Source organism: Manihot esculenta, chromosome 3 (assembly GCF_001659605.2).
Source record: "Manihot esculenta cultivar AM560-2 chromosome 3, M.esculenta_v8, whole genome shotgun sequence".
NCBI classification, from domain to species: Eukaryota; Viridiplantae; Streptophyta; class Magnoliopsida; order Malpighiales; family Euphorbiaceae; genus Manihot; species Manihot esculenta.
The window spans coordinates 25,932,037-25,951,099 of NC_035163.2; the positions used below are offsets into that span (position 1 = coordinate 25,932,037).

The 19,063-nt window shown below is 35.7% G+C and overlaps 3 protein-coding genes across 3 annotated transcripts; 1 reads left to right on the forward strand and 2 right to left on the reverse strand.

Annotated features, from left to right (window-relative positions):
- Positions 1 to 13,436: 13,436 nt before the first annotated feature.
- LOC110612435 (stigma-specific STIG1-like protein 1) lies at positions 13,437 to 14,412 on the forward strand. The gene has a single exon (XM_021753221.2). The coding sequence runs from the start codon at positions 13,588 to 13,590 to the stop codon at positions 14,077 to 14,079; it is 492 nt and encodes a 163-aa protein (XP_021608913.2). The 5' UTR covers positions 13,437 to 13,587; the 3' UTR covers positions 14,080 to 14,412.
- Positions 14,413 to 16,827: 2,415 nt separating this feature from the next.
- Positions 16,828 to 17,394, reverse strand: LOC110611637 (stigma-specific STIG1-like protein 1). The gene has a single exon (XM_021752025.2). The coding sequence runs from the start codon at positions 17,392 to 17,394 to the stop codon at positions 16,828 to 16,830; it is 567 nt and encodes a 188-aa protein (XP_021607717.2).
- Positions 17,395 to 18,093: 699 nt separating this feature from the next.
- Positions 18,094 to 18,726, reverse strand: LOC110610290 (stigma-specific STIG1-like protein 1). The gene has a single exon (XM_021750148.2). It carries the CDS (start codon positions 18,666 to 18,668, stop codon positions 18,198 to 18,200), a length of 471 nt encoding a protein of 156 aa, XP_021605840.1. The 5' UTR covers positions 18,669 to 18,726; the 3' UTR covers positions 18,094 to 18,197.
- Between the last annotated feature and the right edge of the window lie 337 nt (positions 18,727 to 19,063).

Sequence of the window (19,063 nt, forward strand, 5' to 3'; positions counted from 1 at the left end):
CAAGGGAGATGGAGGCGAGTGCCATAATTCAAGGAACAGGAAAACAGCAAGTGGCACAGTCTTCGGGTTCTAAGACCCCCAGTGCAGCAGCTTCTGGCAGCAGGAAGGGAGAAAAGTTTAAGGCTAAGAAAGGCAAGTTCTGGAACAAGATCAAATCTAGTCTGGGAATGGGTAGTGGCTCAAGCTCTGGCACAGGTAGTACAGTATGCAGGAGCTGTGGGAGACAACATAGAGGAGTTTGTCGGTTGGGATCTTCAGCCTGTTATAAGTGTGGGCAGGAGGGACATTTTTCACGGGAATGTCCTCAGGCGACCTTTATGGCACCATTCCAGCAGATGAGCTCAGGCAATGTAGCACAGTCAGCAGCTCCAGCCATACCCCAGAGCAGTGGCAGAGGCAGAGGGAGAGGGTCAGCCTCTTCTTCAGCAGCAGGTTCCCGAGGTGAAGGTCCGGTAGCCCCAGCACGGATCTTCACAGTGACACAAGAGGAGGCAAACACGTCGAACACAGTGGTGTCAGGTAATCTCATCATTGGGTGTTCTGATGTGTATGCTTTGATGGACCCCAGTGCTTCTCACTCTTTTATTGCTTCGAGAGCCGTGGAGAGATTGGGTCTGATCATTTCTGAGTTAGAGTGTCCTCTCTGGGTCAGTGGACCCAAATGTGACCCATCAGTGGCAGTGGGAGTCTGTCGCTTCAGTCCAGTGTTCATAGAGGGTAGATGCCTTCCAGCTGACCTAGGGGTTCTAGATTTGACGGATTTTGATGTCATTCTAGGGATGGATTGGCTATCTACACATGGAGCTACCTTGGACTGCAGAGACAAGGTAGTCAGTCTTAGAGACCAGGATGGGTCAGAGTGTGTCTTCAGAGGAGATAGGAGGGGGACACCTAGAGGTTTGATCTCAGCCCTTCAGGCTCGTCGTTTGCTTAGGAGGGGTTATCAGGGGTTTCTAGCTCATGTGAGAGAGCTAGATAGACAGGTTAGGGAACCAGCCTCAGTACCAGTAGTCTAAGACTTTCTAGACGTCTTCCCAGAGGAGCTTCCAGGACTACCACCTGATAGGGAGATATAGTTTGCAATAGAATTGCTGTCTGGTACCAGACCTATCTCTATTCCTCCCTACAGGATGGCGCCAGCAGAATTAAAAGAGCTGAAAGAGCAGTTGCAGGACTTGGTAGAGAAAGGTTTCATCCGCCCTAGTACCTCACCTTGGGGTGCGCCAGTGTTGTTTGTCAGAAAGAAGGATGGATCCCTCAGACTTTGTATCGACTACAGGCAGTTGAACACGGTCACTACCAAGAATAAGTATCCCTTGCCTAGGATCAACGATCTATTTGACCAGCTAGCTGGAGCAGGTTGTTTCTCTAAAATAGATCTGAGGTCCGGGTATCATCAGTTGAGAGTTAGAGAAGCAGATGTGCCAAAGACAGCTTTCAGGACCAGATATGGGCATTATGAGTTCTTAGTAATGCCGTTCGGGTTAACTAACGCCCCTGCAACATTCATGGATCTCATGAACAGAGTTTTCAGTGAGTATCTGGATCACTTTGTTATTGTCTTTATTGATGATATCTTAGTGTACTCCAGAGATGCAGAGGAGCATGCCCAGCATCTGATGGACAGTCAGAGAGGACCATTGTAACATCCTCAAACCCATAGGTAGAGTAGTGCCATCGTTAGGCTATTTCATTCCTAGAGTAAGGGGCATTAGGGGAGGTGCTAGCTTAACTCTAATCTGCTAATAACTGAATCATAGAAAACTTAATAAAAGAAACGGACATATCCAGAAATAAAGCAGACAGTGTGATTAGCGAGTCGGGAACGAGTCACTTTCGGGAGGTGCTTAGGGTTTCCCGACGTGCTTGCTTGAGGTGCTTGTTTATATCCATCATGCTTGCTTAAGTGAAAAGGGCTTCTAACGGCTATATGTATAGTTTAGTAGGTCAATCTATGATTATTGAAAGTTTAAAAACTAAATTGACACATGGTAAAGAGTTTAGTAGGTCAAAGTATAAATATGGAAAGTTAAAACATAAAATTCATATTTACTTTCCATATGTCACCTAAGTAAGGAAAGAAGAAATGACAAAGCAAGTTAAAAAGGGATTGCCTTCTTTCTTTCATTCATGTTGCCGTAGCTCACCATTGAAGAACCAAGAATTTGTTTTGTTTTTCTTCCACCAAAGCCAAGCCAAACTTCACCAAATCAACTTCTTCCTTTAACCAAAATTCATCCTAAGATTAAGAGCTAAAGGAACAGCCATATAGTGAAAGAATTGAAGAAGAAAAGTTTAGGGTTCCATATGCACCAAGCTTGAAAATCAAAGGTAAGCTTAGAAAGGTGTAGGAAATAACATCTACTCATTTCTTCATGCATGAATTTGACTTCTAAAGCTTTAATTTACAATTTATTCAATCCTTCCCTAAGATATAAATTGACATAGGTGAAGGAACATCAAAAGGAAAGGAGATAGCTAGAGAATAGAAGAGGAAAAGAAAGAGGAATTCAAGAAAGGTTTGGTGTTTCTTTGATTTTCTGTTTTCCTTTGATTCTGCCATGAATAAGTGAAATTAGAGGTTGATTTTACTTGCTGAAAATGTTTCTCTGATTGTCTAAATATGTTATATGGATGTTAAAATGATGTTTGAAAGGCTTAGAGTAAAGAAATTTAACATGGGAGCTAAAGGTGTAAATCTGGCAGAATAGGTTGTAACAGGACAGCTTGTGTTACCAACTTCATAACTTATTTTGTATATATTGAAATTAGGCCTAAGATATACCAAATGAAAGCTAAGACAAATATCTAAAACTTTCATGAATTGACAAAATTCTGAATCTGTAGTGAAAATGATGAAAATTGCAAGTGAACCTAAAATGGACACAGTGGTAGTGCATCCGGAACAGAGTCTATTGATTATACCATAACTAATTACATACTTAGTGAAATTTGTTAAGACCTGTGCCAAATGAATCTTAAGAAGTATACCTAAAACTTTGTAGAAGACATTTAAGCTTGAATTTGTATGGAAATGTATGAATCTGATAAGTTTTGTGATACTATTCACAAGTACCAATACTGGACTGATTAAGACCTTATTGAGCAGCTTGTTAAGAAAAATTCATAACTTAAGCTAGGATAATCAGATTTGCATGAACCATACCTTGTTGGAAAGATAAGACATAAATATACATTTCTTATGAAGAAACTGAAGTTAAATTGTAACTCTAAACTGCTTGAAAAGTTTATGCAATATATGGCAGAATGTAGTTTTCTATATTGAAATGCTAAGTCAATAAAGTTTTGCACTATTTGCCATGAGTTTTCCATATTGTAAACCTTGGCATATGATATATGTACTTTGGAAAAAGAAATCAAATAGCTTCAAATGACATGCATTTACATTGATACATTGAGTTAATGATACTTGGCCCTGGTAAACGTAATAGGAGTCGAGGTTAGCTTAAGGGTATGGCATGCCATATAAATATACAGAGTTCGCAGTACTGCTACCGATACATGATCTATATTAGAGGTTACATATCTGGTACCTCATAAGCATGGCCACAGAGCCCTGCTATCACAGTTTTGGCCTCTGAGCCTACCGTTCGGCACCCTGTGCCTACCGTTATAACTCCTTATCTACCTAGTCGATCCTACTATGTGGTTATAAGGGCTAAGATCTTAATGAAGATTGATACTTGATTTTGTGAACTTATTGGTGAATGTTAACATGTTTACAGCTACTAGCTTGTAATTATTTACTTGATTATCTATTTATGCGAGCTTGTTTGTGTTATTCTGTTATTTGTTGTTATCACCCACTGAGCATTAGCTCAGCGTGTTGGTTTTTACCTCACGCAGGTTGTAGATAACGTAGGCACGTGCAGTTCATCAGAGGTCTACATCAGATACCAAGGCCATTATCATAGCTGGTTGTTTTGAGTCTCTGAGTCATAGTGCAGTTATAATTTGGCATGTACATATTTAATAGAGTGAGTTGTAAAGGTTATGTAATCAAAGAATAGTAAGATGTCAAATGTCAGTTGATAATTTTTCATGTGTTTTTCATGTGCTACAGTTTGAAATATTAATGAAACAGATGAGACTCTGTTAACTTTTTGGTTTAAAATCTCACATTTATTTGATGAAATTTACATGCATTACCTTAAAACTTGGTATTTACAGATAAAGGTAATTGAATCTAAAAAGGTATAGTTTGTGACATTCCTTGCTCTGTCTACTCTTTGATAGGGTAAGGGGTGTTACAATTAGTGGTATCAGAGCATAGGTTTAGGCGGTTCTAGGTCATAGTATGTATGTGTATATGCATAGTATATGTACATGCCAAAATGAGTTACAGCTATGATATGGTTCTGATGTAAATCTCTTCTTTTTGTGTTTAGGTCATATATAAGATGTCATCTGACTCACAGAGAGCAATAGATGAGGAGGTAGAGAGTCATGCTCCCTCTGAGGCAGCTGCACCTGCTGCTACTCCTCCACCTGCTGCTGCTGGCGGACTAGGGCAGGATGCATTATTTCAGCAAATAGCTGAGTTGCTTAGGAGGGTTACACAAAATGTACCAGAGGTACCACCACCACCACCTGTAGCAGTCCAGGTTCCCCCACCTGTGGTAGCTAGGCCTCCAATAGAAAAACTCAGAAAGTATGGTGCAACAGATTTTAGAGGTAAAAAGGAAGATGATCCTTCAGCTGCAGAATTCTGGTTAGAAAGTACAGAAAGGGTTTTACAGCAGCTACAGTGTTCACCAGTAGATAGCTTGATGTGTGCAGTATCATTGCTAAAAGATGAAGCGTATCGATGGTGGACAACTTTAACACAGATGGTTCGACCAGAGCGCCAGACTTGGGAATTCTTTTTGTCAGAGTTTAAGAAGAAGTATGTTGGGGCCTTATATATAGAGGAGAGAAGGAGGGAGTTCTTATACCTCAGACAGGGCAGGCTTACAGTAACTGAGTACGAGCGAGAATTTGTCAGACTTAGTAAGTATGCCACAGAGATAGTTCCTACAGAGGAAGAAAGATGTAAACGCTTTGAGCAGGGATTACATGCTGATATCAGGATGTACCTCACAGCTATGCATATTAGGGAACTTTCAGTTTTAGTATAGACGGCCCACAGCCTGGAGCGAATTAAAGAAGAAGAGCAAAGTAGAAGGCAGAAAGGGCAGCAGAAGAGGAGTCAGAGCCAGTATCAGGGACAATCCTCTGCATCACAGACAAGTAGTAAGAGACAGAGGGAATTTCAGCAGACAGGGCAGAGAGGACCACCTAGGCAGATTCAGAGACCTGGGCAGAGTTCAGTAGTAAGGTCTGGACAGCAGACTACCTCAGTATCCAGTACAGGAGGACCAGGCAGAGGGTTGCCACCAGTATGTGAGCATTGTGGCAGGAGACATGGTGGAGTATGTAGGAGATTGACTGGGGCTTGCTACTTATGTGGAAGCTCAGACCACTTTATGAGGGATTGTCCTAGAGGCCAGTCAGTGCAGCCTATACAGACAGAGAGATCTTTGCCGACAGGGTCTAGAGGCAGAGGTAGAGGTAGAGGTGAATCTAGCAGTGCTCAGAGTCACAGAGTATCAGAGACAGTAGATAGACCAGACACTAGAGCACCTGCCAGAGCATATGCCATTCGTGCAAAGGAAGACCAGGACAAACCAGATGTTATTGCTGGTAAATTTTCTATCTTTGGCAAATATGTTTATGCATTAATTGATCCTGGTTCCACACATTCATACATCAGCATACCCATCAGTAATGAGAAGGGAATGCAAGTAGAACCCTTAGAACATGACATAGCAGTGATCAATCCCTTAGGACATCTTGTGATTGTGAATAGAGTTTATAGAGATTGTCCTATATGTGTACAAGGTCATACCTTTTTAGGTGACTTGATAGAGTTACCTTTTAGAGAGTTTGATGTGATTTTGGGTATGGATTGGTTGTCTAGACATCATGTCATAGTTGACTGTAAGTTAAAACGAGTTACACTCAAAACATTAGAGGGTTCTGAGGTTATAGTTGTGGGCGAGAGGTCAGATTACCTCTCTAATGTCATATCTGCCACTACAGCTAGGAGGTTGATTAGAAAAGGCTGTACAGTCTATCTGGCTAGTGTAACTGAAACTAAAAAGGAAGGGCCTAATGTGTCAAACCTACCCACAGTATGTCATTTTCCAGATGTATTTCCTGAAGAGTTGCCAGGGTTACCTCCAGAAAGGGAAGTGGATTTTGCTATAGAAGTTGTGCCAGGCACCGCACCTATTTCAATTGCTCCTTATAGAATGGCTCCTACAGAATTGAAAGAGTTGAAAATACAGTTACAAGAGTTACTTGATAAGGGTTTTATTCGACCTAGTGTTTCACCATGGGGTGCACCAGTGTTGTTTGTAAAAAAGAAAGATGGATCTCTTCGATTGTGCATTGATTACAGACAGTTGAATAAGGTAACTATAAAGAATAAATATCCACTGCCCAGAATAGATGATTTGTTTGATCAGTTGAAAGGGGCCAGCATTTTCTCTAAAATAGATTTGAGATCGGGTTACCATCAGTTGAGAGTTAAAGGGGCAGATGTGCCTAAGACTGCATTCCGGACACGATATGGACATTATGAGTTTTTAGTTATGCCATTTGGGTTAACAAATGCACCTGCATCATTCATGGATCTAATGAACCGTATCTTCCATCCATATTTAGACCAATTTGTTGTGGTATTTATTGATGATATTCTGGTATACTCTAAAACTAGGGAAGACCATGACAGACATCTAAGGGTAGTATTGCAGACTCTGAGAGAAAAGCAACTTTATGCCAAGTTCAGTAAATGTGATTTTTGGCTCAATGAAATAGCATTTTTGGGACATGTTGTATCAGCAGAGGGAATCAGGGTAGATCCTCAGAAGATTAATGCTGTTCTGGAATGGAAGCCACCAAAGAATGTTGCAGAGGTCAGAAGTTTCTTGGGTCTAGCTGGGTACTACAGACGGTTTGTGACAGGGTTTTCACTTATAGCAGCTCCATTGACTAAATTACTACATAAGAATGTTAAGTATGTTTGGGATGATAGATGTCAGGAAAGTTTTGATAGATTGAAGACTATGCTCACTGAAGCACCTATACTTACACAACCTGTTTCTGGCAAGGAATTTGTGATATACAGTGATGCTTCTCACAATGGACTTGGATGTGTTTTGATGCAAGAAGGTAAAGTGATTGCCTATGCTTCCAGACAACTGAAGCCACATGAGAAGAACTATCCTACCCATGATCTAGAGTTGGCGGCCATAGTTTTTGCACTAAAGATATGGAGACATTACTTATATGGTGAGAAATGTTACATCTATACAGATCATAAAAGCCTGAAATACTTGCCCACACAAAAGGAGCTAAACCTGAGACAGAGAAGATGGATGGAGTTACTGAAAGATTATGATTGCATTATAGATTATCACCCAGGCAAAGCTAATCTGGTAGCCGATGCACTCAGCAGGAAATCCTTATTTGCATTAAGAGCAATGAATGCGCAGTTGACTATAGCAGAGGATGGAGCTATCGTAGCAGAATTGAAAGTTAGACCCAACTTACTGCAACAAATTAAAGAAGCACAGAAAGAAGATACAGAGATAGCCTTATGGACTAGACAAGTACAAGAGGGGAAGAAGCAGAAGCATGTGATAAGTGATGATGGTTACTTGTACTATGGTAACAGAGTATGTGTACCTAACATTGGAGAGTTGAAACAGAGTATTCTTACAGAGGCACACAATAGTCCATATGTTATGCATCCAGGTAGCACTAAGATGTATCAAGATCTGAAGATGCACTATTGGTGGCCAGGTATGAAAAGAGATATAGCTGAATTTGTAACAAAATGTTTGACATGTCAACGAGTAAAAGCAGAGCATCAGGTTCCATCAGGGTTATTGCAGCCTATCGCTATACCAGAATGGAAATGGGATAGAATTACCATGGATTTTGTGACAGGATTGCCACTCACACCAAGGAAGAAAGATGCCATATGGGTAATAGTTGATAAGTTAACTAAATCAGCGCATTTCTTGCCAATCAGAATGGATTATACATTGGAAAAGTATGCAGAATTGTACATTGATGAAATTGTGAGACTACATGGTGTCCCTATCTCTATCATATCAGACAGAGATCCAAGATTCACATCCAGATTTTGGGAAACACTACATGACGCTTTAGGGACAAGATTGAATTTTAGTACAGCTTTTCATCCTCAAACAGATGGCCAGTCCGAGAGAGTAATTCAAGTTTTGGAAGATATGCTCAGAAGTTGTATAATTGAATTTGAAGGAAGCTGGGAAAGATATCTCCCACTAGTGGAATTTGCTTACAACAACAGTTATCAGGCTAGTATTAAGATGGCCCCTTATGAAGCATTGTACGGCAGAAAATGTAGAACCCCATTGTGCTGGACAGAACTCAGTGAAGCTAAACTTGTAGGTCCAGAGTTGATAAGACAGACTGAGGAGAAAGTGAAGATTATCAAAGAAAGATTGAAAGCTGCAACAGATAGGCAAAAATCATATGCAGATTTGAAAAGAAAAGATATAGAATTTGCTATTGGGGATAAAGTGTTTTTGAAAGTTTCTCCGTGGAAGAAAGTGCTAAGATTTGGCAAGAAAGGTAAGCTAAGCCCTCGGTTTATTGGTCCATATGAAATAGTTGAGCGTGTGGGTCCAGTAGCCTATAGGCTAGCTTTACCTCCAGAGTTAGACAGAATACACAATGTCTTCCATGTATCCATGTTAAGAAGATACAGATCTGATCCTTCACATGTCATTCCAGCTGAAACCATTGATGTACAATCTGACCTAACTTATGACGAGGAACCAGTGAAAATTTTAGCAAGGGAAATGAAAGAGTTAAGAAATAAGAAGATTCCCTTAGTGAAAGTGTTGTGGAGAGATCATAATGCAGAAGAAGCTACATGGGAAAGTGAAGAAGTGATGAAGCAACAATATCCCCAGCTATTCACAGCAGGTAAAATTTCGAGGTCGAAATTTCTTAAGAGGGGAAGAGTTGTAACATCCTCAAACCCATAGGTAGAGTAGTGCCATCGTTAGGCTATTTCATTCCTAGAGTAAGGGGCATTAGGGGAGGTGCTAGCTTAACTCTAATCTGCTAATAACTGAATCATAGAAAACTTAATAAAAGAAACGGACATATCCAGAAATAAAGCAGACAGTGTGATTAGCGAGTCGGGAACGAGTCACTTTAGGGAGGTGCTTAGGGTTTCCCGACGTGCTTGCTTGAGGTGCTTGTTTATATCCATCATGCTTGCTTAAGTGAAAAGGGCTTCTAACGGCTATATGTATAGTTTAGTAGGTCAATCTATGATTATTGAAAGTTTAAAAACTAAATTGACACATGGTAAAGAGTTTAGTAGGTCAAAGTATAAATATGGAAAGTTAAAACATAAAATTCATATTTACTTTCCATATGTCACCTAAGTAAGGAAAGAAGAAATGACAAAGCAAGTTAAAAAGGGATTGCCTTCTTTCTTTCATTCATGTTGCCGTAGCTCACCATTGAAGAACCAAGAATTTGTTTTGTTTTTCTTCCACCAAAGCCAAGCCAAACTTCACCAAATCAACTTCTTCCTTTAACCAAAATTCATCCTAAGATTAAGAGCTAAAGGAACAGCCATATAGTGAAAGAATTGAAGAAGAAAAGTTTAGGGTTCCATATGCACCAAGCTTGAAAATCAAAGGTAAGCTTAGAAAGGTGTAGGAAATAACATCTACTCATTTCTTCATGCATGAATTTGACTTCTAAAGCTTTAATTTACAATTTATTCAATCCTTCCCTAAGATATAAATTGACATAGGTGAAGGAACATCAAAAGGAAAGGAGATAGCTAGAGAATAGAAGAGGAAAAGAAAGAGGAATTCAAGAAAGGTTTGGTGTTTCTTTGATTTTCTGTTTTCCTTTGATTCTGCCATGAATAAGTGAAATTAGAGGTTGATTTTACTTGCTGAAAATGTTTCTCTGATTGTCTAAATATGTTATATGGATGTTAAAATGATGTTTGAAAGGCTTAGAGTAAAGAAATTTAACATGGGAGCTAAAGGTGTAAATCTGGCAGAATAGGTTGTAACAGGACAGCTTGTGTTACCAACTTCATAACTTATTTTGTATATATTGAAATTAGGCCTAAGATATACCAAATGAAAGCTAAGACAAATATCTAAAACTTTCATGAATTGACAAAATTCTGAATCTGTAGTGAAAATGATGAAAATTGCAAGTGAACCTAAAATGGACACAGTGGTAGTGCATCCGGAACAGAGTCTATTGATTATACCATAACTAATTACATACTTAGTGAAATTTGTTAAGACCTGTGCCAAATGAATCTTAAGAAGTATACCTAAAACTTTGTAGAAGACATTTAAGCTTGAATTTGTATGGAAATGTATGAATCTGATAAGTTTTGTGATACTATTCACAAGTACCAATACTGGACTGATTAAGACCTTATTGAGCAGCTTGTTAAGAAAAATTCATAACTTAAGCTAGGATAATCAGATTTGCATGAACCATACCTTGTTGGAAAGATAAGACATAAATATACATTTCTTATGAAGAAACTGAAGTTAAATTGTAACTCTAAACTGCTTGAAAAGTTTATGCAATATATGGCAGAATGTAGTTTTCTATATTGAAATGCTAAGTCAATAAAGTTTTGCACTATTTGCCATGAGTTTTCCATATTGTAAACCTTGGCATATGATATATGTACTTTGGAAAAAGAAATCAAATAGCTTCAAATGACATGCATTTACATTGATACATTGAGTTAATGATACTTGGCCCTGGTAAACGTAATAGGAGTCGAGGTTAGCTTAAGGGTATGGCATGCCATATAAATATACAGAGTTCGCAGTACTGCTACCGATACATGATCTATATTAGAGGTTACATATCTGGTACCTCATAAGCATGGCCACAGAGCCCTGCTATCACAGTTTTGGCCTCTGAGCCTACCGTTCGGCACCCTGTGCCTACCGTTATAACTCCTTATCTACCTAGTCGATCCTACTATGTGGTTATAAGGGCTAAGATCTTAATGAAGATTGATACTTGATTTTGTGAACTTATTGGTGAATGTTAACATGTTTACAGCTACTAGCTTGTAATTATTTACTTGATTATCTATTTATGCGAGCTTGTTTGTGTTATTCTGTTATTTGTTGTTATCACCCACTGAGCATTAGCTCAGCGTGTTGGTTTTTACCTCACGCAGGTTGTAGATAACGTAGGCACGTGCAGTTCATCAGAGGTCTACATCAGATACCAAGGCCATTATCATAGCTGGTTGTTTTGAGTCTCTGAGTCATAGTGCAGTTATAATTTGGCATGTACATATTTAATAGAGTGAGTTGTAAAGGTTATGTAATCAAAGAATAGTAAGATGTCAAATGTCAGTTGATAATTTTTCATGTGTTTTTCATGTGCTACAGTTTGAAATATTAATGAAACAGATGAGACTCTGTTAACTTTTTGGTTTAAAATCTCACATTTATTTGATGAAATTTACATGTATTACCTTAAAACTTGGTGTTTACAGATAAAGGTAATTGAATCTAAAAAGGTATAGTTTGTGACATTCCTTGCTCTGTCTACTCTTTGATAGGGTAAGGGGTGTTACAACCATCTAGACCATAGAGGATATGCTCAGAATGTGTGTGTTAGACTTTGGCGGTTCTTGGAGGCAGCATCTACCTTTGGTGGAGTTTGCCTACAACAACAGTCATCATGCTAGCATAGGGATGGCCTTTTATGAAGTTTTGTATGGGAGGAAGTGCAGATCACCTGTTTGCTGGGAAGAAGTAGAAGAGGCGACTCTTGCAGGGCCGGAGTTAGTTGAGATCACCAGCAGAGTGGTGCCCATGATCAGAGAGAGAATCAGAACTGCTCAGAGCAGACAGAAAAGCTATGCAGATATCCGCAGGAAGCAGTTAGAGTTTCAGGAGGGTGATATGGTATTGCTGAAGGTGTCTCCAATGAAAGGAGTGGTTCGGTTTGGGAAAAAGGGTAAGCTAGCCCCACGATACATTGGACCCTTTGAGATCTTGCAGAAGATCGGGAATATGTCGTTAAATTTTTTACTTTTAATATTTGTAAAAATATGTTCATTATTCAAAATTTCAAATTTTATTTTTTAATATTCAAAAAAACTAGATACAAATTTATTTATATTTTATTTGTTTTGAAGTGTTAAAAAACTTAAATTCTTTAATTATGATACCTAAAAAAATATAAATTTACCAAATATTATGCTACTCAAACTTAATTTATACCACTGAGGACGTGCATGCATTGAATCACTCCAGTTATCAATAGAGTTTGACGTCGATGTGTTGCTTTCGAAATAAAATACTCATTGTTAATTACTTGTAATTTACATTTAACATTGACTGATCGTTCTAGTGGTTTCAAATGTAAGTTGTAATTAGTTAATACAGTTAATCATTATAATACTGCCAAACATAAATATTATATACATTATTCTTTTTTCTATATAGTATGCATACCATAATCAACCTAGCCTTAGTTGTCAAAACATTATATTAATATTTGAAAAATTATCATACTATTATTTTTTTTTTTCAAAAAAAGAAGGTCAACCTAGCTAACTCTTATATTGACAATTAGAGCTATTCATTCAATTTGTAGTATTAATATTAATGCATTATTATTTTAAGGGGTAAAATGGGTTGGCGCGAGTCTCTTCTATTTTAATTAGAAATTTAGAGTTCGAATTCTAAATATAGATTATTTTTGAAAAGAAAAAAATTTATTCTCTTAATAGGTCTGTCCGATGTAAATCATATATATATAGTGGATACACTTATTTTTCTTATGTTATGCTTATAATCTTAATTAAGAGCTACTTTACTTGCATTTATTTTATGATAAATAAAATTTAGGGATGATTTGTACAAAGACCAAGCTTTGTGGTGAAGTAATGATTTAATAAATGAGTTGGCTTAGCAAGATGTTAAGGGGTCCCTTTTTGTTCTAATTATGGGGTATTGGATTTCTTAATTAATACACATATGCCACCCACCACTTTGCTTCCCCTTATAGCGTGCCGGAGTTTCTTGAGGTCAGCATTTTTGGACACCGTGTGTGGTGGCCATGGAATTCTTGCTTTGGTGTTAAGGGCAGGAATGTGAATTTGTGAGGAAGAGTAGGAGCAATGTGAATGATCAAAAGCAAAGGTGGACCAAATGTGAATGAGCAAAATATTAAAAAAGTGCCAACAAAAAATTTAAAAATAAATAAATAAAACCACACTCTTCGTAGCACAACCCCCACTACTCCTGCATCAACCATTCCCTATATTCTCTCTATATAAACCCTAACTCCAGCCACCCCATTTCCCCCACCGCCCTCTCCCAAGCATTCAACACCACTAACACCTCCTCCTCCACTTTCCTCCTCCCTCTCTTTGAGATTCTAAACTCAACCCCTCTCTCTCTTTCTCTATCTCACACAGAGATTCTGAACTGAATACCCATGGAACTAACGAAGATAATCTTCTTCATAGCCATAACAATGGCTGTATCCATCACTGTCACCATCAGAAGCATTGGGGAAGTAGAAGAGAAGCCCCCATTATTTCCTCGTAGCATCAATGAGGGTTCATCTTCAAACACATTGTCCGAAGGGCTTACAATGCAAGAAGAAAATCGAATAATGCCTTCTAAGAGACTGAGCCGTTTTCTTGCTGAAGAGAAAAACCCTAGAGCAGCTGACCATTGTCGTAAAGACAATGAAATATGCAATCTTTTGGGAGGAAAAAACCAGACTTGTTGTAACAACAAGTGCATGGACTTGTCTGAAGATAGAAATAATTGTGGTGCTTGTAAGAACAAGTGCCATTTCTCACAAACTTGTTGCAGAGGGCAATGTGTAAGCCTATCTTATGATAAGAGACATTGTGGGAGCTGCAACAATCGGTGCGAGAAAGGAGAATACTGCGTTTATGGCTTATGTCACTACGCTTGATGACATTAAGTCCTTATTAGCTCATTGTGGATTTTTCTTGCTTATAGCCGGTTCATGGTGGATTCAGACCTAAGCTGTGCTGGAAAAATTGAATCCAAACAAGAATTTTCCAGCGTATGGTATACGGATCAGAGATTCGTCGATTATTTATCTTCATTACAATAAGAAACCACATTGTAGTGGTTCTCAAATGATTTTAGCTACTTAATTATACAATTATAATTAACTGTTACTCATTTATAGTTAATCCTCAAGGATTTATAATCATATATGTATCAAAATGTCTAAAGAGAGAGTTAAAGTATATTATATGTAAAAGCTTGTTGAATGTTGTTGTATACAAATCTTTTACTGTTGGAGATAATACAAATACCAGCAGTTACGTTTAGGGTGATTATTCGGTTGATTCGGTTCAAAATTAAATCGAACCGAATAAATCGAAAATTGAAATTTTAATATTTATAAAAATTAAACCGAATCGATTTTAATTAAAAATCAAATCGAATTGAACTGGTCTGATTTAATTCGGTTTGATCGATTTGAATTTTTAATAATTTTTTTATTTTTTATATTTTATTTTTAGTATTTTAAAATTTAATTAAAATATTTTAACCTTAATATGATCTAATTGAAAATAATATACTATTATCATTAATCGATTCGGTTCAGTTTTTTAAATTTTTTTCTAATTAAAATTGAACCGAATTGAAATAATTAAAAAATTAAAATTAAAAAATAAACCGAATCGAAATAAATAAAAAACTGAATCAAAATTTTAAATTAATTTAATTCAATCGATTTTTTGTGAATACTGATCACCCTAATTACATTTTATAGCCAAAAAGCTTTTTTTCCATACTTTAGATTAATGTTTTTCTTTCATTTTGGTTATTTAATTATTATGATAAAACTATATATTATATCGGTTTTATATAATTTTCTGATGTGTACCAACACAAACTAAAAAGAATAATCTGCATTGAGCCAAGAGAAAGCTAACTAAGTTATCTCCAAAACGGTTGGTCGCTTGCAGTGTACAAAAACAGAAATTATAAACTCTTGCTGTAATTTGCAAAACTTGAAGGAGAGAATTGAAATAATGCATAGATAGCGCCGTTTTGTGCGTAACATGCATGTGTTTCATCACATGCGAGCTTTGTACACGTAAAGCCAACGCTTCTTCATCTTTGAAATTGAAATCAGATTAATTGGCTGGTTTGGCTGGAACCCAATTAGACTGCTAGTTCATGTGCTTGGCCGTGTTTCAAAATCTGACTATTGAACATTAGACTTGCTATTTTGATAGGGGATTGAATCAGTCAAAATGGGTATGATCAATTTTTTTTTTATTTTCTATAAATATTTAAATTCAACACCTCATGAAATTAAAAAAAAAAAAATTAAATTACCATATAATAATCACTTCAACTACTATATATAATAATCAGGTCAGCGTCGTACTGTTGCTATTCATGTGCTGCTAATTTAAAATAAAAAGAATATATGTAATATTAAAAATTATTTTTTAAAAAATTAGAAAATATATTTAAAATATCATTATTTTTAGAAAATATATTTATTTTTTTTATAATACCCTTCACCTTAATTTTTATATTAATTTAAAATAAAAAGAAAAATTAGTGCATTTTATATTAATTTAAAATAAAAAAATATGCATCCTTAAACATATAAATATAATTATTAAAAATTGTGTTTTGTTTATTTAAAATCTATTTGCACATAGAATTTTGTAATTTTTTTAAAAAAATTATATTTTTTTAATTTTTTCAATATAATGAAGAAAATATGGAAACAGATTTTATTATTTTTTATATTTTTATAAAATTTAGAAAATAAAAAATTTATTTTATGTTGAATTAGAGTAGAAAAAGTTAAAATAAACCTCTTTTCTAATTTTTGAAAAAATAATGAAATAAAAAACAGATATATTTTCTGTAACCAACTCTAATATTGTTTATTTATATTTATATTTAAGTAATTTTTTAACATATTAATTAATTCATAAATTTAATTATTATTACTTAAGTAATAACTAAATTTATTTATTTCATTAATATTTTACTCATTAATAATTCATATTTTAAATTATAATAATTCCATAAACATTTAGATTATATTTATGTAAATATAAATTTTACATTCCATTGATTATCATATAAATGAATTTAAATAATAATATCCAATATAAAAAAAAATTAAACAGATTCAATATAAATAATATTTGTGAAAACTCAAAACGGTATCAAATCCTATTATATAAGTTAGAATATATAAAGTTTGATTAATTAAACTACATAAAAAATATTTAATCCATTGTGATAATCTAATTTAACTTGTAATTAAAAAAATATAATTCATCTAAAAATTTAAATTCGAATTCACACCTTTTTAATTTTTTTAAAAAATTAAAATTAAAATTATCATACTTTTAGATAAAGCCAAACATTCGATCAATTTAATTCAAAACCGAATTAAATTAAATAAATAAAAATTCTGTTCGGTTAAATTTTTAATAAATTTTTTATTTTTTATACTTTATTTTTAATATTTTAAAATTCAATTAAAATATTTAAATTTTAATTATAGTCTAATTTTTTATATTATAAAAAATAATATATTAGGATGTTAAGAGGTAAATTAATATTTAAAAAAAGAAATTGATGTATAATTTAAAATAAATAAAAAAGGAAAGCAATCGTATTTTTTCTTTTTCTACTACAAAATTCTTTAAGCATAATTGCAAAGACCAAAAGCACAAAAGCTTCCATTTTTACATTTGTTGTTGCAACCCCCACAGTGTCTTCTATTAAAAGAAGGGTTAACACATTTCCCATTGCAACATATCTGATTGTATTTGCATTTCTTCCCACAGGCTCCACAGTTAAAGCGATCCCTTAAAACATTCACACACTTCTTCTTGCAACAATAAGGCCCTGGACTTCCCTTTGCATGGCCAATCCTAGGGAATTTTTTACAACTCATGCGAGCACGTGCTTTTCTTTTCCTTTGAATAAGAATACGACCAAATCTATGTTCTGCACTAAATTCAGATGTTTCGTCTCCATAATCCATGTCAGCACCTTCTTGATCTTGCTCTTCTTCGAGTGTTAATGCAGCAGCACTAATGGCTAGAGCCATGACAGCAACTACAATAATAAAGAAGGCCTTCAGTAACAGCTTCATATTGTGCGAGAGATGAGAGGCTGAGTGTTGAGAAATAGAGAGAGCTTGCGGGTGATGGCGAGAACTGTCGTGAAGAGATAAATCTTTATATAGAGAGTTTGGCAATGGCATGTGTTCTTCCACTCATTTGCAGAGTCCATATTCAACAGCAAATGAAGAATAAAAAACACAAAAGTGGCAAGATTTTTCAATCTTTTTCATCATTAAAATAATGAAAAAGGAGAAATCATGATGGTGGGAAAAGAGAGAGAATAAAATTAGAAAATCATAAACAAATTAAGAGGTCAACAAGTGTAAATGAACTAACTAAAAAATCTCAATTGTGATGCTTAGTGGGCACTTAATGCAACATTAGCTAGCTTGTTTCCCAACATCCTGCGGCTTGTTTCTCTTGGAGCAAAGGCTTCAAACATTATAATAATGGACGCGTCGACATTTGTTTAAGGACATGAGTCTATGTTCCTAGAATTAGAGAATTCATGTGATTCAAATGCTAGTCTTTGCTATTCTGTATTAATGGCTTAGTTAAATGTATTATTTGATTTGTTGCCTACCAGACATAATCTTCGTATGTGATTTGCAGGGCATCTGAGTGCTCTCTTATTTTGTATGCGACCAATTAGAGGCCACCACTTCAACATAGGCCTATGGAGTTGGCAGGGGTTGGAGTATCTGCCTATTATGTGCACTTTGAAATATTAATTTCTTCGTTTCGGAGAACATATAAGACAATGTTTTCTTTTAAAAAAAAAAACTTATTTTTCATTGATATTGTGCTTAAATAATTAAATAAGAGCAACACTAAAAATATTGGAAAAACCAAATGGTGGGAAACCTTAATTCTTTTTTGTTCTACAAATTCTGAATATAAAAAATAAATAATATTTCTAATTTTCTCTTTTACTTGAAAATTCCTATGCATAATTGCAAAGACCAAAAGCACAAAAGCCTCCATTTTTACACCTATTATTGCAACCCCCACAGTGTTTCCTATTGAAAGTTGGGTTCACACACTTGCCATTGCAGCAAATTTGGTTATACTTGCATTTCTTCCCACAAGCTCCACAGTTGAACCGATCTGTCAAAACATTTACACACTTCTTCTTACAGCAAAAAGGCCCTGGACTTCCCTTGGATCGACAAATTCTAGGAAACTTGTTGCATGTAATACGACGAGATTTTCTTTTCTTTTGAGCAAGAATGCGACCGAATCCACGTTCAGAACTAAAGTCGGCTGTTTCGTCAGACAGTTCAGTCAACTCATAACCCACATCACCATCATCATCAGCAGCAGCAGCAGCTTCTTGCTCTTGTGGTAATGCAGCAATGCTGAGGACCAGAGCGAGGACAACGACAAGAATCAAGAAAACCTTTGAAAGCTTCATAGTTTTTTTGTGTTAGAGAGATCAATGAAAGGAGGAACTGAGGATGTTGGTGTAGGGAGGCTTATGGAGTGAAGCTTTTATAGAGAATTTTGGTTATTTGCTTTGCATGTGTTATTGAAGCAGTCCATATTCAACAGCAATATAAAAATCAAAAGTAAAGAGTTAGATGATGGGAATATCTATGATATGCTTATATTTTTTAATAGAATTAGACAATGTGATAAAAATTTTACAGCAAGAATGTAATATTAAATTAAAAAACACAAGTCAAACACTTGGAAAGTCAGTCTTAGGCCTTCGTTTTTTGAAGAATTGTTGACTCTAAAGCTGCATCTCAAGGTTTTCAAATTCAGACAGAACAATAAAGATATTTCCATAAAAAACATGTGCTTATA

Bases quoted from the DNA above. Each gene is read 5' to 3' on its own strand.
- LOC110612435 (XM_021753221.2), top strand. From the start codon at position 13,588: ATGGAACTAACGAAGATAATCTTCTTCATAGCCATAACAATGGCTGTA.
- LOC110611637 (XM_021752025.2), bottom strand. From the start codon at position 17,394: ATGCCATTGCCAAACTCTCTATATAAAGATTTATCTCTTCACGACAGT.
- LOC110610290 (XM_021750148.2), bottom strand. From the start codon at position 18,668: ATGAAGCTTTCAAAGGTTTTCTTGATTCTTGTCGTTGTCCTCGCTCTG.